This window comes from Dermacentor variabilis, chromosome 8 (genome assembly GCF_050947875.1).
Source record: "Dermacentor variabilis isolate Ectoservices chromosome 8, ASM5094787v1, whole genome shotgun sequence".
Classification (NCBI taxonomy): domain Eukaryota; kingdom Metazoa; phylum Arthropoda; class Arachnida; order Ixodida; family Ixodidae; genus Dermacentor; species Dermacentor variabilis.
The window spans coordinates 19,227,105-19,251,342 of NC_134575.1; the positions used below are offsets into that span (position 1 = coordinate 19,227,105).

At 46.3% G+C, this 24,238-nt stretch overlaps 2 protein-coding genes across 2 annotated transcripts; both read left to right on the forward strand.

Annotated features, from left to right (window-relative positions):
- Positions 1–1,659: 1,659 nt before the first annotated feature.
- LOC142591310 (uncharacterized) lies at positions 1,660–15,488 on the forward strand. The gene is made up of 7 exons (XM_075703636.1): positions 1,660–1,777; positions 2,393–2,517; positions 10,970–10,996; positions 11,115–11,309; positions 13,334–13,564; positions 14,636–14,770; positions 15,352–15,488. The coding sequence occupies exons 1-7, from the start codon at positions 1,686–1,688 to the stop codon at positions 15,486–15,488; spliced, it is 942 nt and encodes a 313-aa protein (XP_075559751.1). The 5' UTR covers positions 1,660–1,685.
- Positions 14,638–20,031, forward strand: LOC142590921 (uncharacterized). Its single transcript, XM_075703317.1, has 5 exons — positions 14,638–14,770; positions 15,575–15,855; positions 17,897–18,049; positions 18,947–19,078; positions 19,607–20,031. Exons 2-5 carry the CDS (start codon positions 15,601–15,603, stop codon positions 19,892–19,894), a joined length of 828 nt encoding a protein of 275 aa, XP_075559432.1. The 5' UTR covers positions 14,638–14,770; positions 15,575–15,600; the 3' UTR covers positions 19,895–20,031.
- The last annotated feature ends 4,207 nt before the right edge of the window (positions 20,032–24,238 follow it).

Below are 24,238 nucleotides of genomic sequence, written 5' to 3' on the forward strand. Positions count from 1 at the left end.
CTTTCTTGCATAAGGGACGTATTTCCGGATGAACGAGAACAAAGAGGACCGAGGGGCCCGACTTTTATAAATAATATCATAATTAAGAAGCCAACAGACGAAGACACCAATGACAACATAGGGGGAATTACTTGTATTTAGTCATTGAATTAAAGAAAGGATAAATTAACGGAAATTAAAGTGGATGAAATAGCAAATGGCCGCAGGTGGGTTCGTATCCCACCTACGGCCAGTTGTTAGTTCCATTCCATTAGTTCCATTTTCCAATAATTTAACATTCCTTTAATTCAATGAGTAAGTACAAGTAATTTCCCCTATGTTGTCCTTGCAGTCTTCATTGGCTTCTTATGATATTATCAGATGGTCACTTTCGACAATACCATCAGTTTCGCGTGACGTAAAACACGGCGCTTTGTATTATTCGGGTGGTTTTGCTCAACTAGCCAATCAGCTCAACCGGTTTTGCTCAACCGACCGCACTGAAAGTGATTAGAGACTTTTAGCGTGTCCGCTATTCCGGCAAACCGGAGCCGTTTGGGCGGATTACCGGATGGTCGGCGGCGTAAACGTGAGCGGCCGGAGCGGTGCAGCCGCCTAGTGTTGTAGAGCTCAATCAGACAAACATAGAACTAAAATTGCAGTAACCTACTTTATTCTGCTTCGCTGCTGGTGCAAATTTTCGGCAGTGGCGTAATTGTGTTCACAATTACGCCGCTGTCGAGAACTTACACCCCAGCTAAGAAGAATATAGTAATTGGCCCTGTGTTTAGGTGGTTGAGCTTTGCACCACCAGTTGGCGCCACCAATCTGGCCGCTCACGTTTACGCCCCCGACCATCCGGTAATCCGCCCATCCGTCCGAGTGACCGTCCGAGAATACATCCCCAAAGCTGGAGAAACAGCTGCGAAGCTTCAGCACTGTAATCGAGTGGCGCTCTTCTATAAATTGGCACAGACGCCAACAATAAAATCCCATGACGGCTACTTAACTATGGCGTCAGTGATGCGAGATCTACCCCCTCCTTTTTCTTCAGACTCAGTCTCCATTAACTGGTTGTCGCTTAAGAAACACGTTATTACCGTATTAGGCGAACTCATCCTGCTTATCCTTTTTCTTTTTCTACCGCATTTTTCATACACCTGCACGAATGAAGAGCAATAGAACGCCCACAGTGAAAGCATCCAGCAAACCTATGAAGACGCTCACGCCGGGTCCTCAACCTGCTGGTGAGGTCGAACGCGCACGCTTTTATTTTTAAACTACCGGTCTTATCGGTCAACAATTCTACATTGGCATTTCCGTAATCTCTGGCGGCTGCAACGAGCAAATGCACCTATGCGAAGGTCATCCCCTCTTCTGTAAGACCCGAACTATTTCGCTAGGTCCCAGAATTTCTCACAAACTCCACTTCCTTCTGTTGACTTGAACCACGATACGAGCTGTACCCGTTCATTCTCGAATCCACGTAGCCGTTATCGCGTGACCCATCGTAGCCCCTATCATTCTGTCGTTCCATCTCTCGTTGTGCTTTTCCTAGCATACTTATCGAGCGTGGTAAACACGTGCCTCTGAGTACGCCCACGCTGCCCCACACCGAGCCAAGTTTTGCGTGTGCATCGGCAGCGCGCAAGTCGATCCCGGAGCCGGCCAGCCCAGTGTCGTTGGAGGGCATACACTGGTCCAGCATGTCCTGCTCCGAGCCGGAACCCGACACGTGCAGGATGTCGCACTCGCCGCCCTTGTCCGACTTCTCCTACGGCAGCGAAGCCGGATACGTGTGAGTGCGCTACGCAAGAGCGTGCGAATATTCGAATTTGCGAATGCGAGTTCGAAGGTATTCGTATTCGTATACCATGACCCTCGAGTATATATATATTTTTTTTAAATATTCGTTTCTAGCCGAATTAAGGGACGAAACACTGTCGCCGGCTCGTCTCGTCGTATTTCGTTTCTGGGACGTTCTTCTCAGTCATCGTTTGAGTTTTTTTTATTGATTAGGTTAAGTTAGCTTCCTTTAGAGAAGGTTATCTGACCTTAGGCTACTTCAGATAAGATAAGGTTATATGAGGTGAGGTTATGTTATGCAATATTAGGTAAGCTACGTTAGGTAACGCCAGTTTGAGTTATTTAATGTTTGTAAGGCTCAGGGTAAATTACGTTAATGAGGTAAGGTTAGTTAAGGTAAGCTTGCGTTACGCAAAATTATATATGGTTATGTTACGTAAGGTTGTTAGGTTAGATGATTTAACGTTAGGATGCGTTATGTAATGCTGGTAAGGTTATGGCACGTTGTTGAATTAAAGTGGAGGTAAGTTAAGGTTACGTTAGGTTATTTTAGTTGAAGCTAGGCTAAGCTAAGTTGTGTACAGGGGTGTCGTATCTCGGTGTTCAGCCAGCTGCCTTTGCCGGACTGCAACATGGGCCGTCCTCTGGTCTACCTGGGCAGCTTCCTAGGTCTGCTGTGCGCCGTCGGAGGCGTTGCCACGGCAACCTTCGTACTCGCAGGCGGACCGCACGGTGAGATAGGGCCTCTGGTGCAAGTGTTGGGCTTGCAGGATTGTTCGGAATAACATTCTCGCAGACAAACGCGCAACGACGCAAGGAACAGCGAAAGGACAAAGGCCACTGAATACGCTCGCTGCATTTCCATCCGGACATTCTATCTCTTCTGATGTTGGACGCCGATCCTTTCGCAGCCCTTGTGTTACGCACTGGTCTGCAATAATGAAGCACCCGAATTTCCCAACGCCATCCCTCACTGAGAAACAACAGTTACATAGGAATAGTACTGAGGCGCATACATATCACTAGCAACATGCACGCTAGTTGAGGATAATTATATTCGTAATGATAAATTAGTACGTGCCACAGATATAATAACAATAGTAATAAAGTAGCCTTGAAAAGTTATATTGATTGATTGATTGATTGATTGATTGATTGATTGATTGATTGATTGATTGATTGATTGATTGATTGATTGATTGATTGATTGATTGAGCGATCAATTGATTGATTGGACCTTTTTCACTCGGCTTACATTACATTTCAGTGTGGCCACCGTGGCAGCTAATCGAGCTTTCGACGTCAAGCTCATCAGCCGAACACGATGGCTACCAAGGCATCCCCGCAGATTTAAGAAAAGAAAGAACAGTGATAATAGTTAAAATAGTTAACTCGAGGCCATCGGAAAGTGTGTCCTTCACAGCCAACTGTGCAATTTTTCGGAGGTAAAACCTCTTTAATTATTAACCTTCACTGAAACAAAGATGTGAAAATGACGGCTCTTTGAATTTGGTAGCAGTGTTACACGGGGTTCCGAGGAAGGTTTGCCTCCTCGGCGCTCCACTTTTGCTTAAATGCCACTAGCACCTCAGCAAAAAGTATTGCTCAAATGACATGCTCTTATTTCTTGTTGCCAATTTCTTTTCTTTCTCTGTCTCTTTTCTGCTGCGCATGGACCAAGTGAGCGCGGCAATCGACGGGGTGGCAGGCCTTGACAGAGCAGGTAATTACCTGCTTACCAATTACCAATCAACTGTTCTCTGATCGACAATATCCAAAATACTCCCTCGCGGTGCCCGATGCCTTATATTGCTCCATAACAGTACAAATAAACAGCACGAACGTTCCCAACGAAAGACGTTCGCAGAACGGGAACGAGTGGTCACTCGCCATTTCGGCTCTTTTGGAACTGTATTGAATCGAATTGAATTTGAAGTTATTTCTCATTAATTTAAACAAAAAAATGCTACTATAACTGAAAATCAGAATCAACACATCAGCATGCTTATTTTTCGCTCGCACAGCCACTCCCAAAATAAATTTTAAGGAACTTCACTTCTTTAGCGTCTTACAAGCCGTATTCGTATCCGCAGATTCTGACATGAATATCGAGCCCGGCGCCGCAGCTCGAATCACGGCTGTGCCAGCCCGGATGCCATCGCCAAAGCCAGGTTTGCATACAGAGTGTACAGTTGACGTCAACAGTTCACGGACTGTGGGATGTGATAAAAAGTATAACATTTTTGGCAGCCTGGCATTATGTTTTTTTTTTCAGCCTGTACTGGTGTATCCAAACAACATGCAGCGTTGTACCGCTTTACTCGCTACCGCAGCAAACTGCTCGGACATTCGACGTTTTCTCAGATGCGATGGTCCATAACCTTTTGATACCTACTGTACGGTCAGCGCGCCCGTTTTTTCTATCCGTACAGACCCTGGTGACCACGTTACCAAATATCTGTCAACGATCTCCCTCGTGTTCTAAAGTTTCTTCGGCTGCCTTTATTTTTTTTTTCCATTGCTTTGGCTCTGTCTAAACGCAATCAATGTAGCGGCGCCACCACGAACGCAAGTAGCACCGCCACAAAAATTTACGACGATTAAGAGAAGGCAAGCTAGAAAAAACCCGCGCGTCACCTCGCGACGTATTGACAAAGTGTATCCCGTACAAGCACTGCTTGAGCACAGACCGAAAGAGTGACCTCGTCGCCCTTCAAGATCGTGCGCCGCGACAAGTGACGCAGAAATGGTGCTACAGGGTGCCATCTTTGCAGGAAGAACCGATTCAATCCCGTGACGCGTTACCATGTGAAAAAGATCGCTGAACGCCCGTACACGTCAGCGGTGCCGAATGTCAGCTGGCTGCCTGCCTGCGTTGTGCATTGGAAACGTATTCTACATAAACAACTATGAAAATGGATTGAGATTGCGCGACATATTTTGTTTGTTTGTTTTTCACGTCACCACGCGTGCTCTGATCTTTATAACCATTTTATTCATATACACTATTTATACTTAGTAACACATTATGTATGGCTTCTTTGATGTCCGTTCCTACAGTGATATGGGTTAACAGGTCACTGTCGTTGTCGTTTATATGGAAAAGCAGTGCTTGTACAGGATGTGGTTTGCAAGTACGCGTCTTCGACATCGGCGTGATGTGTCACTTTGTCAGAAATACGCTGCCACAACCCTTCTCATTCACAACCCGCATTTGGCAAATGTAAACAGCCCACCGGGTTAGCAACAAGCCGTGCCTCGGCCGATTACCACGATTCCCAAACTTCGTGACAATGTATAGAAGCGATGATGTACTCAGTAGCGATGATGATCAGTCACGATAGCCGACTAACCACAATGCTCAATCGTCGTGGGGGAGCACTCGAGCGCTGGTTAATCACAAATTGTTAATAGGCGTGCGCTAGACTGTGTTATATTTAGAGCTGTCTATTTTAAAAGCGCCTGCTTCTAAAATAACCAGAAGTGGTCGCTTGTAAAAACGTTTTCGCCACATAAAGGTTCTTTATGCAACGGAGCACGCTTTACAGGCAGGTCAGTCGAGACGTGGTGAAAATTTTTTATCGGGTGTTTCTTGAGTCATTTAATGTTATGATAAAAGAGTTCAGATTTTCCTAGGGTTGTTCAGCAGCGTCAAGTCCGCGACTGCGCAGAATGCTATGGCTAGGTCATGCGGCTCGTATAAAGGCCGCAATAGTGCTATGCCCGCACCGCACATGCGAGTGCAAAACAAAGTTCTGTCCACATAACAGAAGCAGCACTGAGGCGGTTGGAGCTCAATAAGAATGCATTAAGGTATGGGGGGGGGGGGGGGGAGGGAATGGGCACTTAAGAGGGGAAGCCAAGTTAAGCTGGATCGCTAAACTTTACTTCTGGAATGCCAGGAGCTTCAGCCTTATCGCGGGCACAGTATTGGTAAACCAGGAAATATGGAGAAACATAATTAAAAACGGGTTTTAAGTGACGCCACATGAATTACTCGTGACGTCATGACATGTCAAAAGCGTCTACTCGAGTCTAGTTAAAAATTTTGACGATAAAGAGGCATTATATATATGTGGCCTTTTAATAAAACCAAAGGCTACGCTTAGTGAGTTTTGAGAACTTATTCCGAAAAGAAACTGCCCAAAGGTCCTAAAATACTTTCAAATCCGTGACGTCACACTAACGCGCCGGCCCTGCGATTCGGTCGCGAAATTTGAAAACGGAAGCGCTGCCGTCCATTTTCGCCGCTTACAAGTAATCTTTCTTCCACCAAATCAAAAAGCAAATCGCGGCTTTTAACGCAGATATTTGACGAGGCTAAACAAAGTTTTGATCATTAGCGCCCTCTTTAAAGAGAAAAGTAATCTGAGCTGCATGAGTAAATTACCCTCCTTCAAAAAAAGAACACGCTGTTGCTGTGAGCAAAGGATTGATAAACTAGAAAAGGACGAAAAAACAAGAGGCGGCTGTCGACGCCTCCTTGAAGTTCTTCCACACGCTCACCGTGACGTAATATATTGTCGACATCTCCTTGGGTCTAGTCAGTTGCTTAACAGTAAAGATGGACTACCCGGCATGCTAAAGGAGCCAAAGACAAAACTGAGCAAGCTTCAAGAACTTTAGTGAGCCACAACTTAAAAATACGATCAAATATTTTGAAATCCGTGACGTCGCGTTGGACGTACGGACCCTTGCATTTGAGTGCGAATATTTTTAAAAATGGAACTTTGACCTACAGTTTCTCAGTAATCACTCTGTTGCCGCGAAATTAACAAAGCCAGAGTCTCCAAAGAATACTTTATCAGCCTCACTGATCTAGCGTTTCTCTCTAGCGTCTCTTTAAGCTTCAAACTGTCTTCTTTTCTCGGACATTTGAAAGTTATTCTTCCACTAGGGTGAGCTACATTTTCCCGCATCTTTAACGTTGAGAAACGTCGTCAAAACGAAAGCAACACACTGAGAACGCCCGAGTCACGGGATAAATACAAAGCGACGCTTCGTCCACTTGTATACATGTGTGATCTGTCCTTGAAGCCAGAGTGATATGAGCGCGTCATGCAGGTTTGTTGACTTTGGAAACGTCACGCACGCTAATTATCTCAAACAAATGCAGGTCGCGCGTCTCCTAAGAGAGAGCAGTGGTCATCGCGTCGCAGGAGCAGTGCTACAACCAGAGGTGAGCACACAGCGGTCACCATCACGGCGCTGATGCCCCGATAAGATAATCCACAGTAAACGCGCTTATCCGCGAGCTAGATCACTCGCCGTTCCGTCTGAAATTTTCGGTTAACTTGTTCACGACGCTTGTTAGCGTTCTATACGGGACGTATACATAAATAGCAAAAAAAAATGGCACAAATTCCACCCGTGTCTACTGTGAGAACATTTTCTTGGTATCATTCAAACACGGTGCATGAGTTTCACGACGCGTCTGCAAAGACTCTTTTCTGGATATGATCCAAGGAGAGTGCACAAATTTCCCGATACGTCTGTCAAGAGAATCTTTATTGGTATGATTCAAACAAAGTGTATGAATACCGCTACGTGCCTACTGGGAACACTTCTTTTATATCATCCATGGGCAGTGGATCTTTTGTGTTTGAAATCACGCCCAAACTGAACGCGCGATTTGAAAAGAAGGCAAATCGTCAATTGATCTCACTTTCTTCTTATGACAGCGTCGCTGGACGATTACGACGAAGACGGCATGAATGTGGCTTACAGTGAGTCCTCTCTTTTTTTTGAGCACGAAGTAATTTTTTGCCGCCGATAACGCTATGATGATGACCACTGATATAACGAAGTTCAATGTTTGACGGAAGCCCGTCTGGTCGGGATGGAACATGGTGCAAAGGTAGACAAAAACCCGCGGCACTACGCCGACCAAAGTAAAATTAAAATGACGACGTTTCGGCTCCCACACGGGAGCCTTCTTTGCAGGTAAAATAAACACAGGTGTTCGAGCAGCTCGTTTAAATAGTCTTGAACACGTGACGAAGGCACCGCGCGCATACACACTGACGGCAGATTGCCATCGCTCCTGTTCAGAGTGTGTGGCGTAGTCTGGTCCGGATGGAGCGACTCAAGATGAAGGCGTCGAGATAGCCCTTCTTCCCTGGCAAGAACACGTGCCTCCCCGGCGTGGTGTCCCGGGTTTTTGGCTACCTTCTCACTGATATAACAAGGGGCGACGATCCCAAACATTGTTTACGCATTACGACAGTGGTCTCAAGAAAGAAATCAAAGTTGAGCAAGTTTGTAAGGCTTCGTGTTACTGAACGGCAGGTGGGCAAACACTGACCCAAGGGGAACTGACAGGACAACGCACAGCGTTATCTCGCACACGACGCCTTTCCTGCACGCGAAAAAGAGCGTTTTGTGCTTCTTAGTGCAGGCCATGCTGCTCTTGTTCCCGTTTGCCATAGTTACGTTAGGTTTATATTCGGTTAGATTAGGTTTATTAGCTCGCGATTACGATAGGTTAGATTAGGCTAGGTTAGGTCAAGTACACATAACTTCACGTTGACAGTCGGGGTTTGTGTTGTGCTGTTCGTTCCTGCTTGTATCCTTGTTTCGACACCTGTCTTTCGTAACACGACAGCGGGAGTTCTTGTGAAAAACCGTTGTTTAATTTAAAAAACAACTCTCGACTTGATGGTTTGCATTCTTAATGTGGCGCTTCTTCGACGTCACAGTTGCACTCGAATTCGTAACACTGAGCGTTGGTAAACACGCTCCTTTGAAGCGATTCGTGACTCTGGCCAATGCGCAAAGTAATGAATCGAACTGACCCACGCCTCCGGCGGATGCTTGCCACTTGCTGCGGCTGTGTCCAGGTGCAAAGACCGCACGAGAAAGAGCACGTGCCTCGGGATACGGACAGACTGCACCGGAGAAAAAACGGCAGGAAATAAACACGGACAAGGGAGGAATACAGGACTTTTGCCTGGGCTTATTTCTCGCTGGTTTTTTTTTTTTTTTTTCACCGATGGATTCGTGCCGACTATCTCGCATTCATACCCTTTTACGGACAGGCTGGTCTACAGATTCCGAGTAGTTATTTATAGACTACTTCATTTTGACTGATGCGAGGTCAGAGTGCTTTTACGGCTTAAAAGGATGCTTTACTCGAAGAGCTTCTGTCTAAATACATGGGAACGGAGAAATCGTTTCGCTGGGCAGTCGCTGCACTAAATTAGATGAGGCTCACTGCACTTTTATAAAAAGCTATAAGTCTGTTGACTGTAAGAAAATATTTCTCTATCACCACCATTAACTTTGATACAAAAATAGTTGAATGGCGCAATTTTTTTATGAGGCATCAAGCTTACAATTCCCTAACTTTTGGTCTAGATTGAGAATCCTTGTCTGCTTCACTTTATATCTTTTGTAGCTTGCTTTTGCTCGTAGCTCACATTTGTTTTTGGTACATTGCTTTTGTTTTGTAGCCTCCTTTTGCGTTGTAGTTTGCTTTTGTTTTGTAGCTTGCTTCAGTTTATAGCTTGCTAGCCTTGCTTTATTTTTTTAGTACTTGTCGCTGACTGCCGGGTACAGCCCGACACACCTTCATGGCTTGGGCTGACCGGTTTTTCAATGTGTAATATCTTCATGAAATAAAGGATATTATTATTATTATTATTATTATTATTATTATTATTATTATTATTATTATTATTATTATTATTATTATTATTATTATTATTATTATTATCTCAGCAACAAAGAAACAGACATAATTTTGTAAACTGCATCTGCTGAGACATCTAAATGGGACAAATTTAACCTACTGTTGATCGCTGTGAAATGTGCTAATAATTTGAGTGGGACTTTTGCAAAACCATCCTAAATATTGTAACAATTTTACGTAACCTGCGAATTCATAAATCAAGTTTTTCTGCTTTGTATTTACAAACAAGTGCACTTTGTAGTAAGGTATGCGATCGGGCTAGTTAGTGTCTCCGTTTGTCGTTCTTTTTTTTTTTTGCCGTCTTTTGTCCAAGTTAGTGCTGTCAAACGTCAATTCGAACGTAGAACTGCAATATCTGTTTTTGGTGCGCAGTTATGGGTTTGTAAACTTCGTGCTTTGATTGTCTTGAGACTCGGCGGATTTTTAGCAATTTCTGTAAAAATTGTGGAAACGTAAACCAAAAGTTTGCTTTGAGCCTTTTCTCTCAACTGCAACAAATCGGTTTAGCGGTTGGCTCAGTGGGAGCCTTTCTACGTTTCACTTGTTTTTGACTATAGTGGAAGCGGAGTTTATTACTTTAGTCAACGATTTATCTACTTAGCATTGCTGTTGGTCACGGGCTCATGCAGTCGGTATGCAAGCATTAACTCAAGAATGCTATTTGTGGTAAAAAATTTATATGTGATAAAAAAATAAAAACAAAAAATGTACAATGATTTTCGCATGCACGTGCATACACTCTTAGGTTCGAAGGTATACAGATTAGGCTTAACGTTGGCCCCGTGGTAAAGCCTCCTAGAGTAGCAGCAGACGAGCCACTGCGGATCAGCCTTTACACCTTCTCACATCTCGAAATGCGGATTAATTGTTACGAGCACACAAACTGATGGCCGCTTGTCTTTCGCAGACGACGAAGAGGACTTGCCCAGCGCTTACGAGATGCGCAGATACGGTACGTGAAGTCACCCTCGTCGACCTTCTTTTGTTGTTGTTGTTGTTGTCCACACGCTCCCTGAAGCTATCGAAATGCTCATTGTGCTCCACTCAGCTTGCAGAAACAGTCGATGGAGCGCAACTCAATACAACTCTGTTTCGCCGCTAAGGTAGTTATAGATATCCAAAGTCGTTGCCACACCGTTTATTTATCTAACGTGTGTGTGCTTCTTTATTTTTCTTATCGGTACTTTCTTATCGAACGCTCGCGCAAGCCCAACAATTTGCTATTTTTCGCCTATATTTCGCAATAGGGTTCAGGAGTTTCTCCATATTGTTTCAGCTGCCCACAGAGAAATTAGGTAATATATTATTTTAGTGGTTGCAATTTCTCAACCCTGACTAACACTGGGTGTGAATGTTGAAGAAATGGTCCCATAATCCACCACCTACAATCTTTCCTGCCTAATCTGATGTTTTCCAAGCACCACCTTATACGTTCTGCAAAAGTGCGCATTTACCGACAGTCACGTGTCCTTTTTCTCCTTTTACCCTTTGCAGCGGACGAACTGATGCGACACTCTAACGGTGAGTCAATCGCGTCGATCCCGACTCTTGACGAGCTTCGAAATGGAGCGAGCCCCACCACATTTAAATTACACACCTTCTCCGTTTTCGTTTCCTCGTTCATTTCTTCGATCGTCAGAATTCGCCAAGTTCCGGACCACGCCGACGCCGACGTCGCCAGCGTCAGAGGCCAGACAAGCGAGAAAGAAGGGCGCCGCGACGGGGCCCCTTCCGCCCATCTGGCGAGACCGGCCGGCAACGACCGCCCTGACGTCGGGCACGGCCGGTCACGTGATGACGCCGCCACCACGGACGCCATTTTCAGCCAGTCAAGGTTCGTGAACTATGTCCACGAAAGGCGCTATATAGCTCACGTTTCGTTCTGCTTTTTTTTGCGATAACAGAACCTCAGCCAGTAAAGCGCACAAGACCAGAAAAAAGAAGTCACACACACACACACACACACACACATATATATATATATATATATATATATATATATATATATATATATATATATATATATATATATATATATATAAACGAGAAGAAAGGGGCTTAACCGAGGGGCCCGATTTTTATCAGTCATATATATCATAAGAAGCCAACAAACACTGACACCAAGGACAACATAGCGGAAATTACTTGTGCTCAATAAATGAAATAAGGACGCCATATGCGAAGGTTGTGGGTTCGGTTTTCACCTGCGGCAAGTTGTTTTTTCATCCACTTTAATCTCCATTAGTTAATCGTTTATTTCATTTATTGAGCACAAGTAAGTTCCTATATGTTGTCCTTGGTGTCAGTGTTTGTCGGCTTCATTATATATATATATATATATATATATATATATATATATATATATATATATATATATATATATATATATTACGTGATGTTCTGTAAGTCCGGTAGCCAGGTAGTGGAGCACAATTTAGGAACAAAGTTAACCTGAACCTCCCTGAACGGGAACATTCTAAGACAGGCGTAGCATTATATGGCGGTCGGCGGGTTGCGGAATGTGTTATCCGCGGTAATGATGTTTGTGGGGGTTATACTGATGTACTGTGCGTTATTTATTTATATATATGTGAGGAGTACGAGCAGAGAGATGCACATATTTACGTTGCCAAACATATACATTCCGCACCACGCCGGCCGCCATATAACGCTACGCACATCTTCAACACTTCACGTTCAGGGAGGTTCTGCACAATCTGTTTGCGCGAGGCGCGGCGCGGCATAACCACCGTGTTAGTGCCGTCATAGGCACCGGAGGGCGGACGCGCCTACGCATGCATGCGTAATTAGTGCGCCAGTGGTGCGCCCTCTCGCTCTGGGTCCCTTTATGCACCTTCCATTGTCACGTGACCGGGTCTCCAGCCTCACTGGCAGCCAGCGTGCTTCGGCTCCGTACTCCTCGCTGTCCCGGCGCACTGTCTTCCCGCTGCTGGATGACGTAAGCAGAACGTCACCTCGAGGGACACGTGGCTTTGCGCTCGCTGCAGCTTCCCAGTTTCCGTTCTCGCGCGCTCTGAAAGCTGAAAGTCGTCGGGCCAGTCCCGCAGGTAATCGCATTATTCTAGAGCCAAAAGTTGGTATGGCTTGTACCGAGAGCTCGCTTCAATTTCCCAATTACGATCAGCATGCTGAAAAGCTTAAATGTTGATACATTTTGTTCATTGGCGAATAATTGACAAGTATCACCCGTCACCCCATGGACGCAACCACCGACGGCGAGTCAGCGAAAGAACCATCATTTTATTTCAAAACAGATATATTTAAATAATACTTAGAGTTTTCGTGGAAACAGTCGGTATATTGATAGAGGCGAAACTGAGGAGCATTTCAAAACGTAATTCTTAGGAGAGGCTAGCGCCTGTAGGTGGCGCCACCTGCTCATTTTTACTTAAGCTAAATACACATATAGATGTTCATGAACAGGGTTGACTTATTAGAATGCGCGAATATCACAAAGGTGCACAGAGTTTGTGGGACGCAAGTACACTTTGATAAAAACGGCTGGGCCACATCTGGTGATACAGCCAAGAATTCAGTCACACAAGAACAAAATCAGTGTGCCGCACAAATCACACGCACGACAGCTGAAGAGCTCTCCGCCAGCAATGCTTGTTGATCTAACCTTGTACAGACGAAGCGCTCGTAGCAGCCTCGATTTGGCATGAAATTTAGCAGCTCAATCTTACAATAATTGTTATCCGCACTGAGCATTGTTCTGCCCTAGAAGAAAGATGTGTCCTCAAGTTATACTGGTGTTATTACCCATGGCGTATATCCACTAAGACCAGACGACTCACTGAAAAAGTTTCACTGCAATGTTCTCTCTCTCTCCCTCAGGAGCTGAATCGTCCGGCTCCAACACCAAAGCCGTAGGCAGCGAGCGCCCTCTCACTACCAGCAGCGACACGAAAGCGTCGTCTGCGACGACAGAGACACAAAACGGCGGCAAAGTGAAGAGCATCGAGTCGGGAGGAGTCGGCACGGACGTCAACCCTGACGTCACCGCCAGCAACCACCCCCGAGGTCTCTTAGCCGCCCTGCCCCTACCAACCAAGGTGCACGGGCCAGGTAGGGAACTGCGATGAGTGTGGTCTCTCGTTGCGACTATGTGCGCCCTTCCTGCTGCCCAGGCAGGAGAAGATAGGAACAGTATAGTCAAGTCGAATACCATAGAAGATTGGATGTATAGTGGTGAAATTATGAAGTCTGAAGACGTAGGTAGGGTTCGGATGATGCAAGACGCCTGTGTTTGCAGACGTTTGGGGCAGGCACTGGACTTACATTGGATATTAGTCATCTCTTGTGGTTTCAATCCTCGTGTGGACAATCCTGCTCGACGGAAGGTCCCGTCGCGCCATTCTTGTACAAACTACTTCATGAGGTGCTATCTATGCGAGGATTTCAGCGCTATCGTGAGTCAATGGAGAAGTCCTTCAGCCGGATGCTCTTCAGTCAATGTTTATCACTTTATTCCTGGATTCTAAAAGCACAAGATGACCCACTCATCTTGAGCTTCTAGCTACGTTTTCCTTGGCTCAAATGATTCTTGGACACTTAGCTGACGTAACAGAATTACCAAAGAGTATCGAGTCGAGTCGGTAGGTCAATTACATATTCCTATTTGGCCAAGCGCAGAAGAAAAAAATGCAAGTGAGAACTAAGCATTTTGTTTTATGTCCCGTGTTTTCTCGCCTTTGTACCAATATTGATTATCTGAGTCCTGATGACGTAGATCACTCGATGGTCCCCTGGTTTTCCACGATTCCCTTTTCCATGTAAGACGACACGCATGCGCAGCTCACAAGTAATGACAACAGTGCGCTGAAAACGAAGACGAAGAAAATCCGGCGCAGACACAACCCGAGCGCCGACTATCAATTGAAAAATTTATTTAGGGAACGAGTCAATACACACTTCAACTGCACATGCGCCAGCAAGGCAACGAAAGACAGGACAAATGACCACGGTTAGGTCAAATAACACGAAATAAAGCTACACGAAAAATATAGAGTTACCTAACGCCTACAATACAACAGTTACTAAAAGCATTTATCAGCTATTCACCAATACCAACTCGGCCGGCTTTCCCTTCTTTTCAAAGCACGTACCGTTTTTCTTTCTTTTTTTTTTAACACCCAGGACCGCGTTCCCTGCTCTGCCTGGTGGAAGGTGGTGGCGTGCGTCCGGGGCCCCCGCTTCACGAGTGCTCGCACTTGATACTCGGCGACCAGGTCTTCGACTTTCTGCAAAGGGTCATCAGGCCGCCCAGGAGAGGTATAGGTCCCTGCCGCTGCCGCGTTTGCTGCATCAAACATAGTATATTCGCAGTCCTCTCTCCTTCTGTTACACACCGCAACTAAAGCACGCGGCGCTGTGTTGATTTAAAGGAACTTGGCCAGTTATTAACGGGATTCACAACAATGGGTGCTGACGTCTATGTGTGCCAAAACTCACTTCTTTTCGTACACCGTGCCGCTTCCGTCAAGGTCACACGACGTTGGGCTTCAAAGTAGACAGGTCTGAGTTCTCGTAACGTACTCGCACAGAAGTATATAGGCGGCTCCGAGTCGCACCCTATCCCTGTCCCTCTCTCGTACATCGCATCTCAAACATACGGCGAACTTACTCGGACGATTTCGTTTGCTTGTGCGATTCGTTAGAACGCGCTTCACGTCAGTGCAAATGCCTGGCATGCTCGCGCATGCGCGGACGGGCGCGTCCGTGTGTGCATGTTTGTTGACTGAGTCACGGCATTGCTTTCCTGTTTGCTTGATCGTTTCATTGCTTTCCTGCGTTCTTTCTCATCTCCGTGCCTACTTGTTTGTTTTTTCGTCTGCTCGCTTCTTATTCTTCAGTTACGCATGAAACCAGCATCAAACTTGAACGCTTCGGCGCTGGTCCCGTGTACTTCCCGCCCGCGTCTTTCGCCTCGTTTGCGACGTTGCAAATACCAACGTTAAGCCGCAGCGCTTCCAACTGTCGATTCTGCTAAACTGCCAAAGCCCTTCACTTTCTCTTCGCACACCGCAACTTCTTCCCCCTCACTCCCCCGCCTCACCGAACGAACCGTCGCTGTAGGTCCCGTCGACCGCGAACCGCTGCCCATGACCACGGCAGCGATGGCCGAGCAGGTGCGGGCACTGCGCGCCGAGTCCGCTCCGGGCCTCCGGCTCCTCGTCGGCCTGCGCCCGCTGGACGTGGAGAACGCGTACGTGCGCCTCTGGTCCAACCGGTCGGGCCTGGCGGCGTCGGCCAACCTGGCCTACGAGTGGGTCCGTCGCGCCGGCCTGGACGGCATCGCCCTTACCAACCTGGTTGTGGGACGCCACACCGTCGACGCGTACGTGAACTTCCTCAAGGTACGTGCGTGCGTGCTCCAAAATGGCCTTATAAAACTTAATTGCGACGTACGTCTTGACTTGTTCAGCTTTGTGTAGCCGTGCCACCGACACAGATGAGGAGGATGTTGGGCTAGAGTGAGCGAAGAGCTCGAAGTAGCCATCGACCTGGACAGCGGTGAGACGGGCAGCTCCACTGCCCAGCCGTCATGGTCCATCCAAATCACTAGTAAACTGTATTCGGCCGCAGCCACCGGCCGCCTAACAGTGTAGCATTTAGGCACAGCCAGGGTGTTGCAAGCCTCCCTCTTCACGTATACACTTTGAGGAAAGTGGGACGTCTATGCATCTATAGGACGTTTATGGCGCTTTCAAGTATGTCTATAAGACGTATATTACTCTTCTAAAAGGCTTTAAGAGAAAGTTCTTAAAGCCCTTACAAATTTTGGTACGTCTATGTGTGCTTGTCTTTAAGACGTCTACAAGACATGTATGGGACTATCTTAGGACATCTATAAGATGTCTATATAGGAATATATGAGAACATCTGTTGGCCTAACGTGCGGGTTCTCGTAAGATGTTTGCAATTTACAAACGCATCTGTCGAGCTGCATGGGTGGCAACTGCCGTGGTCCCAACTGAGTTTTATCTCCTTCTTCTCAATGCATCAGCGGCTGCGCGCGCTCTTTCGCGAGGACTACCTCATCGTGTTCGGCTTCTTCCACCGGGAGAGCCACGAGCACGACCACGCCTACACCGAGAACGCCATCCGCACCATCGTCAGGTGAGCAGCGTATACGGGCTTGAAAATTCGCGAGGCGAGATTATACACTTTCCCTTCGTCCCACTTTACGTCATCGTCTGTCTTTACTCAAATGTGCCAGAACAATTGGAAGCGATATACTAGAGAATTAAGCGAAAATGGAACGAGCTGCTACAGTGCCCAATCGTTGCTAATTGTCCCCAAGATAAAAATGTTGCATTTGTGGTCAATGTATATATGCCCCTATCGCAAAACCCATGTAGAGACTGAAATAAATGGGTTAATTTAATGGTTTACCGAGTTACGTACATGGTAGTACCTGGCATGTAGTGTTGTCAGCCTTAAAATGACCTTGTCTGAGCATGGTCAGATTGAGCGAGTAGAGCTCGGCAGAAGCACAAGTCTTATAACGTGCGCACAACAGGATGACTCCCTTTTCGCAATGTCAGCCTTTCTTTCTCTTTTCTCCTTTTGAGCAATCCGACCAAGCTGTAACGTTGTAGTCCTCCGTCCGGACGAGTATCGTGTTCATCGTCCAATCTGCGCTGAATGCGAAGTAAAACAATCTCAGTAATTTCTTCCGCCCACTTTCCTGTCCACTTTTCCACTTCGAAACGCAGGCTGTGCAGCTTCACCGTGTTCGAGGCTCACGACGCGCGGCCACGGCCGTGCCGTTCCTTCGTGATGAACGCCCTGGACGAGTACCGGTACGCCATCTCCAACGCAACCATCGTGAGTGTGCAGCGGTCACTATTCTTGCCGTATATCTTTTTTAGTTAATCAGTACTATTACTTGTAAGCAGGGATGAGAAAAGAGCAGATTGGGTGAGTGAACAAACGCGAGTTAATGATATCTTAGTTGAAATCGAGAAAAAGAAATGGGGCATGGGCAGGACACGTAATGAGGAGGGAAGATAACCGATGGTCATTAAGAGTTACGGAATGGATTCCGAGGGAAGGGAAGCGTAGCAGAGGGCGGCAGAAAGTTAGGTGGGCGGATGAGATTAAGAAGTTTGCAGGGACAACATGGCCACAATTAGCACATGACCGGGGTAGCTGGAGAAGTATGGGAGAGGCCTTTGCCCTGCAGTGGGCGTAATCAGGCTGATGATGATGATGATTACTTGCAAGTGTCAATTAACAGAAAAAGAAGATAAGATATGGCCGGGAGGCAATGCACAGATAAGCAAAGATATATGGATTCTTTTAACAAAGAATCCGCGAGTATACCGTCGCATATGAACAAGTTGCCGTGAGCCTCGCGATAAAATTGTTGCGCGGACACCATTGCGTTCGCAGATGTCGTCGCTGGCCGTGATTCGACGCCTGGGCGTGCCACGTGACCAGACGTGCGTGTCCATGAGCCTGGCCGTGATGCGCTTCCTGCTGTACGACCAGCCGAGGCGCTTCGGGCAGGTCTGCCACAACTACTTCCCCGAGTCGTACTCCATGGTGAGAACACGCTGACCGTTTCGGTCGCGAAGACCCAGATAATTAAGGGGCAGTATCAGCGCAGCAAGAACATACTACTAGCTTAACTGAACGTATATCCGCGAGAGCCTCATGCGTGGACTGTCCTGTATGCGTAAGCGGACGTAACGTTTGTGTAGCGCACGCAGTGCATGTAAACGCCTGCCAGAGGCTCTCGACCGTGGGCTCGAATCCCATTCTGGTCGCCATGGCGGCACCATGAGTGCCGAGCGCGCAAGGAGCGGGGCGAACAACACAAGCAGAAGTTATCTGCGGGAACGAATGGGTGCAGCTTCATTGCTCGCACGCATGGGCGCTGGGGACATCGGGGCATATATGCATGGTGACAATAGCTACCCACTCTTGCAAATGAGAGGCTTAATTTCGAAATCGAAACCACGCCCTAATATAATAATTAACGTTGCTTGGACATGAGCTCAATCACCACGCAGGCGTCCCAATTCACATCTACTCTGTAATAAAAGAAATTGGTCACGGGAAGGTGTAGACTTAAATAATGTCAATAGTGCGCGAGCAAGGAAAATATCAGCCTGCAGCCAACGTTACAAGGGTCTTCCCTCGATGTTTAATGGGTGTTGCTCGAAAAAGATAACACATAGGGACATATCTTCCATGACGAGGACTTGTCCCCCTGTCGAAATGTTTGCCATCTGCGGCTTCCATTGCTCGCCTACACTGTTCAACAATGTGTTGACACACACGGTACTCCCGTAAGCACATCGTGGTCTTCACGCGTGTGTGGGACCATTCTTCGCATTCAGCGACGTGCACCATATGAGCCTAATAAGAAACGCGTTGTCTAATCGAGCAAGAATGGCGCTGCAGTCGCTGCTTTCGGTCCCTGTGCATACATCGCAGCACTGTCGCGAGTGGACCGAGATACGGTACGAGCGGGGCGCCGTGGCCAACACGGCGCTCGTGCACAGGCGTGCCGTGGCCGTCGCCGAGATCATGGACAGCTTCGACAACGAAACCACGCTCGCCCGCAAGGTACGCGACGCATTTGGTGGGTGTCCCACGTAACTTGAGCCAAACTTTTAAAAAAATGTGCGAATGCCACGTTCGTAGCTGGACGGAACCAAGGTAATGTTGTTGTTTGCCGTCGCTTGTGTAGTACTCAAGATCCTTTTTTGCATTCCGCCTAATTACATCGGTAGTCTCATTAATGAACCTCCCAAACATTATAATTAGAATAAGTGTGTCAATGAGAGAATTTTAGAGCGACATGAAAAACTCCCAATACAGCTTTCTGTTGCTCGACACGTGCTACATAGAAACTGTTTCTCTTTTTTTTGTTTTCTTTTTCGAGCGTGTGAAAAGCCCGCGAATACAGGAAAAATTGTCGCTCGACTGGCCAACATTGCGTCCACTTTGGGCAACTCTACATAAACTATAACTTGGAAAGCGGTTATACAGAGCAAATGCACTCACATTTTCACGTCTATTACGCGCACCTGGCGTGCTTTCCTGCTCGCGCTTATGCTCGTACGGTACTCGCTGAAAAGACCGCCGTCGCAGGTATCGGCGCTCGTCCGGAGTTCCGGCATCCCTTGCGTCGCCGTCTACAACGTCGAGCTGGACGACGCCACCGGCACCTGCGACTCCGAGACGCCCTACTCGAGGCTTACCGCGGTGGCCACCGCGTTGCGCGGCGCGACGATCGCGAAGCAGACCACCACCGCGGTGTCGAAATCCACGCCGCGCAAGGCAGTCGACAACGTCGAGCCAGAGGAGACGACTGCGTCGAGGCACCGTCACAAAGTGCGCAGACGAGTCTTGGTGGCCGTTAAAAGGCGGCGCCACTAGCGCTGGGACCGCCGCGACGCCAGCGCTCACCAGACGACAATGCGCACCGAGACACGTCTGTTAGGGTTTGAATCGTTAGCGGTAGCGATGTTTTTGTTAGTTTTCGTACCATCGAGTGTGCTATTCGATATTACGCTATGTATCTTCCTATCCGCTATGTAGTTTATACGGCGAATACGGTCCTCGTGTGCTTGCCTTCTGTAATCTTTGCAATCCCCGTGGTGTGTTGCTGTCTTACCGTGAGCTACTATACAGGCAGCCTCTGACGCAGCAACACAATCAAAAGTCACTTACTAGCTTGACTACGATCCATAGCGGGAAGATATAGGTCAGGCTGCACTTGGTGCAAATTATACCGACCCCTTCAATTATTGTATGTAATGTCATTATAATATTCCACCATCCACGTGGAATTGCAGACTATGAATGTTCAGGCTTACTAAGTGTAATTTCCACACATCTCAGTTGAGCACATTGTGCTACTACAGAATCACCAACATGTGTTGTCAAATGTTGGGGTAGCCAATGCGAAACAATGGCACCAATGTGTCGCATACAACAGGTTTCAAAGACCATCTCCTCTTACACTTTTTTCAGTGTACTATTCGTTGATCGTAGCCTGAAAGCTACTTTGATTGTACACACATTTTTCACAAACATGTTTGTGTTACAATATGTGCTACACTCTTGTACACATTGTTCCTTCATCTCGACTTCCTGGCATTAAAATGTCACTGAAGCATTTATAGCGCGCACTGCCATTTAATGTATTGAAATAAAGGCATTTTTGGCACCTGTGAGATTATCAAGTTATATGAGCATTTAAAATGTGCAGAGCCAGCTAACATATTGGCAAATAAAGGAATTGTTTGGCACCTGTAGGATTAATAACCAGGGCTTCTCCAAACAGTCTAATGCACGAACTCCATTTACTTCATATTTTACATCCTTGTCTTAAAGTGATGTATTACAATGCACTTTTTGGACACCCACACACAGTATACCCTTAAACAAATGTACACCCTTTGGGTCATATCTTGCCACACAGCAATAATCATCTTCCTCACTAGTGTTTCCTTTCTTGAAAACACTGCACTCTACTTTCCTGTGGAGGATGCTGTCATGCTGATAACACGCATGCCATTCTTGACTTCGAAATACCGGGCTCGCAGCGTTAACGAAAACATGGACAAGACAGATGACGATTATTGTTGTGTGGCAGGATATGACCCAAGGTGTGCAATTTTTTTAAGAGTGTAAAGGTATCATCATAAATGTCCAGTTAGGTATTCATTACACATTAACTTTTTTTACTATGCTTGCCACAAATTTACAATACATTTAACATTCCATAAATGCGAACTACTATTGTCCCAGGCTTCTCCCCAAAGCAGAGCAAATGGGTTTCACTTATCACTCCCACGTAACAAAGGGAGTGTTGGTTACTCCTTTTGCAAGTTCAAACGCACATCCCACATTTAGCTCCCCAAATGAGTGCATTCAACCTTACAATCCCTTTGCTCTGGCAAAACTCTGTGAACATGCTCCTGTGTTGGAGAGTACGCAAACTCTGCAAAGAGCGATATAAAGAAAGTGTTAACTCTGGCAAAAGGTCACACCAGCCATCCCTTTGTTCTTGGAGCGGTGACATGCTGCTATACATCAAACGGCACCCAAAGGGCCAGCACTTCACTGCTGGATAAAAGTGTGTGAATATTCAATGCCTGCCATGTGCATCAAAGATGGTGCAGGGCTCCTCATTTACACCCACTGACAGCATGCCCCCGTGCTACGTCCCTAAAACTCGCACAGGGCCGCGAAGCTAACCTGTATATGTCATGCACTCCAAATCTCAGCCTCAGGAGAGTGACCAAAAGCAAGGTTGCAGCACATATACATCGCGGGAAGTGCTGGTAATACGTAATGCCGCTTTCCTTGTAGAATCTGCATAACTACGCTGCACATATATGCAACGCCAGCTGTGTGTCCACACAATCTTGCGGTGCAAACGGTCAAGAAAGAAAGTTCGGCAGCATGTTACACTCCTGTAATACGTGAAGGTGAAAGCCGGCTACACACATGGTAGTGCGTTAAGTTGTACAATCGGAGGGGGTCAGACTATTTCCGAGACACAACGAGTCGCAGTATGAAGTAAACGTATGGCATTGTAGGTTGAGCTCCTCAATGACAAATGCGAGCACCTAATGCACTACCTAAAGATTCTTCCGTTCGTTCTTTCCTTCATTCCTGAGCCACCGCCAGGAGCCACTTGTCTTTCGCCTTAAAAAAACATACTCGAGTGACACGAAAATGCAACACATACTTTTTGACAGCTGCAACTATTCTGGTGATCAATGGTTCAAGGCTGCCCTATACCCACAGCGGAATCTCTAGCTTTTGATAGCTTGGTCACAAGCTTTACTGTTATAGAAAAAGTGATATTCAAATACCCTGTCATGTGGGAAAACTTAATGTCAAAGTAAATACAACAAATGACATACTTATCTGCATGGAGCTGGGAGGAGATTCAAGCCGAATACAAATTTAATATGTTCGCCACAATATGGTCACATGGACAATATTGCCACTGGGGGGAGAAGGCGTGAGCAGTAAACGACCAGGTAAAAGTGAAATGTATTGCAAGTTTCGATTCACATTCCAACGAGCTGCTTGGCCTCACATGCCGTAATAATGGTGTTAAGTATATTTACTTGCTGCAGCATACCAAGGACATTGAAGGTAAATGCCACATGACGCGAATTGCACTAAATTTTTTTCATGTGATGGCAACTTAGGTTTAAGCTGCGAGTCTTTCAGCAAGGTTCTTTAAATGCTAGGCTTGGGCTGGGTATGTGCAAAGATGATACAACTGATCAGACCAGAAAAATCCGAGGACACCTTGAGTTGAGAATGAGAAAGCATAAATGTCGAATCGAACACCGCTGAGCGGTCCTTAAATTTATGAACTCCTCGTGGGCAAGTGAGCACATCGAGATGCTCGGCATGTTTTGATTTGGCCTTACTGAGGCGCATTTAGAACGCAGGCGAGAGCTTGTGCGGACATGAGCTCGCAGGTAACACAGGCTTCTGAGAGAGAGTGAGCATGACGTGGCATCACGACGATGCCCTCTCCCCTCATGCAACCCCTGGCACATTAGCACTTCAGCAAGTGTTCTTTTTTGCCCGTGCTGCTCCATTGAGGAGCAGCTTGTGACGTAGCATCACAGCCAATGGGACGTTGGGAGCTGTTTTGCTGCTACAGACTACAAGGTTCAGAAGAACTTCAGTTTGCCTAGTTGGTGTTTACTGCATATCATAATGACCGCAAATAAAGACGGGAACAGCAGAAGAGAACACAAAAATGACACGGGTGGAACACAGACAACACAGTTGTTTTTGTGTTCTCTTTGCTGTCCCCGTCTTTATTTGCGGTCATTATGATATGCAGACTACACGGTATTTTGAAGGTGAAAATTTCAGCGTAAAACCCAGGACAACCCACAAAGAGACGTGCTTGTCTCGTCTCTTCTTTGTGGGTTGTCCTGGGTTTTGCGTAGAAATTTTCACCTCCGAAATACCATGTACCAACTAGTCCCAACTGAAGTTTATTACAGACTACAAATGCCGGCTTTCTTGCTCAATGGGCCATTTGAAGTTTCCGCACCAAAAGCAAGCACATTGGAAGATGTGTTAACACATAATGCGCTCACTTTTCACAAAATTCACATACATGTAATGCAGGCAACTGCTACAGCCAAATGAAGTAAGAATGAACAGAGAAACCAACATTTTATATCCATGGCACACGAAACTAAAATACTTAACCCCACAAAGACCAACATAATGTGACGTTCTTTCGTGCATAGTGGGTTCACGCCTCAACAAACAGTATGCGGGGGCACCGAAGAGTGGTGAACGAGGAAGACGTGTGGCTGGCTGGCTGAATCTCGACAGGCACTCAGCTGATCAAGGCCATCGCATCTAGCTCTACCCGGCTTCAAAGTAACGCCTTTTGTGGGCGTAAGAATATTTTTATAGGCTGAATTTTATGTATAAAAACTCTGATACCAGCACTGGAAACCTATTGTAGAGCTCATACTATCATTTTTTATATGCTAAAAAGAGTTCTCAGTTGTGGATAGATCAACAAATTACTAATTACCATAATAATTAATGTGTAATCAATGATCATTTCATTTACTTTGCACCAATATACTCTCCATGGTCAGAAACAAACGTGCACAGGTTGTTTTAACTTTAGTTTATGTGGAATAAGGCTCGGCATCAGTGGGGTTAAAAAAAAAAGCCAAGTTAATGCTCTAAACTAGCAAGAGCCTACTATAC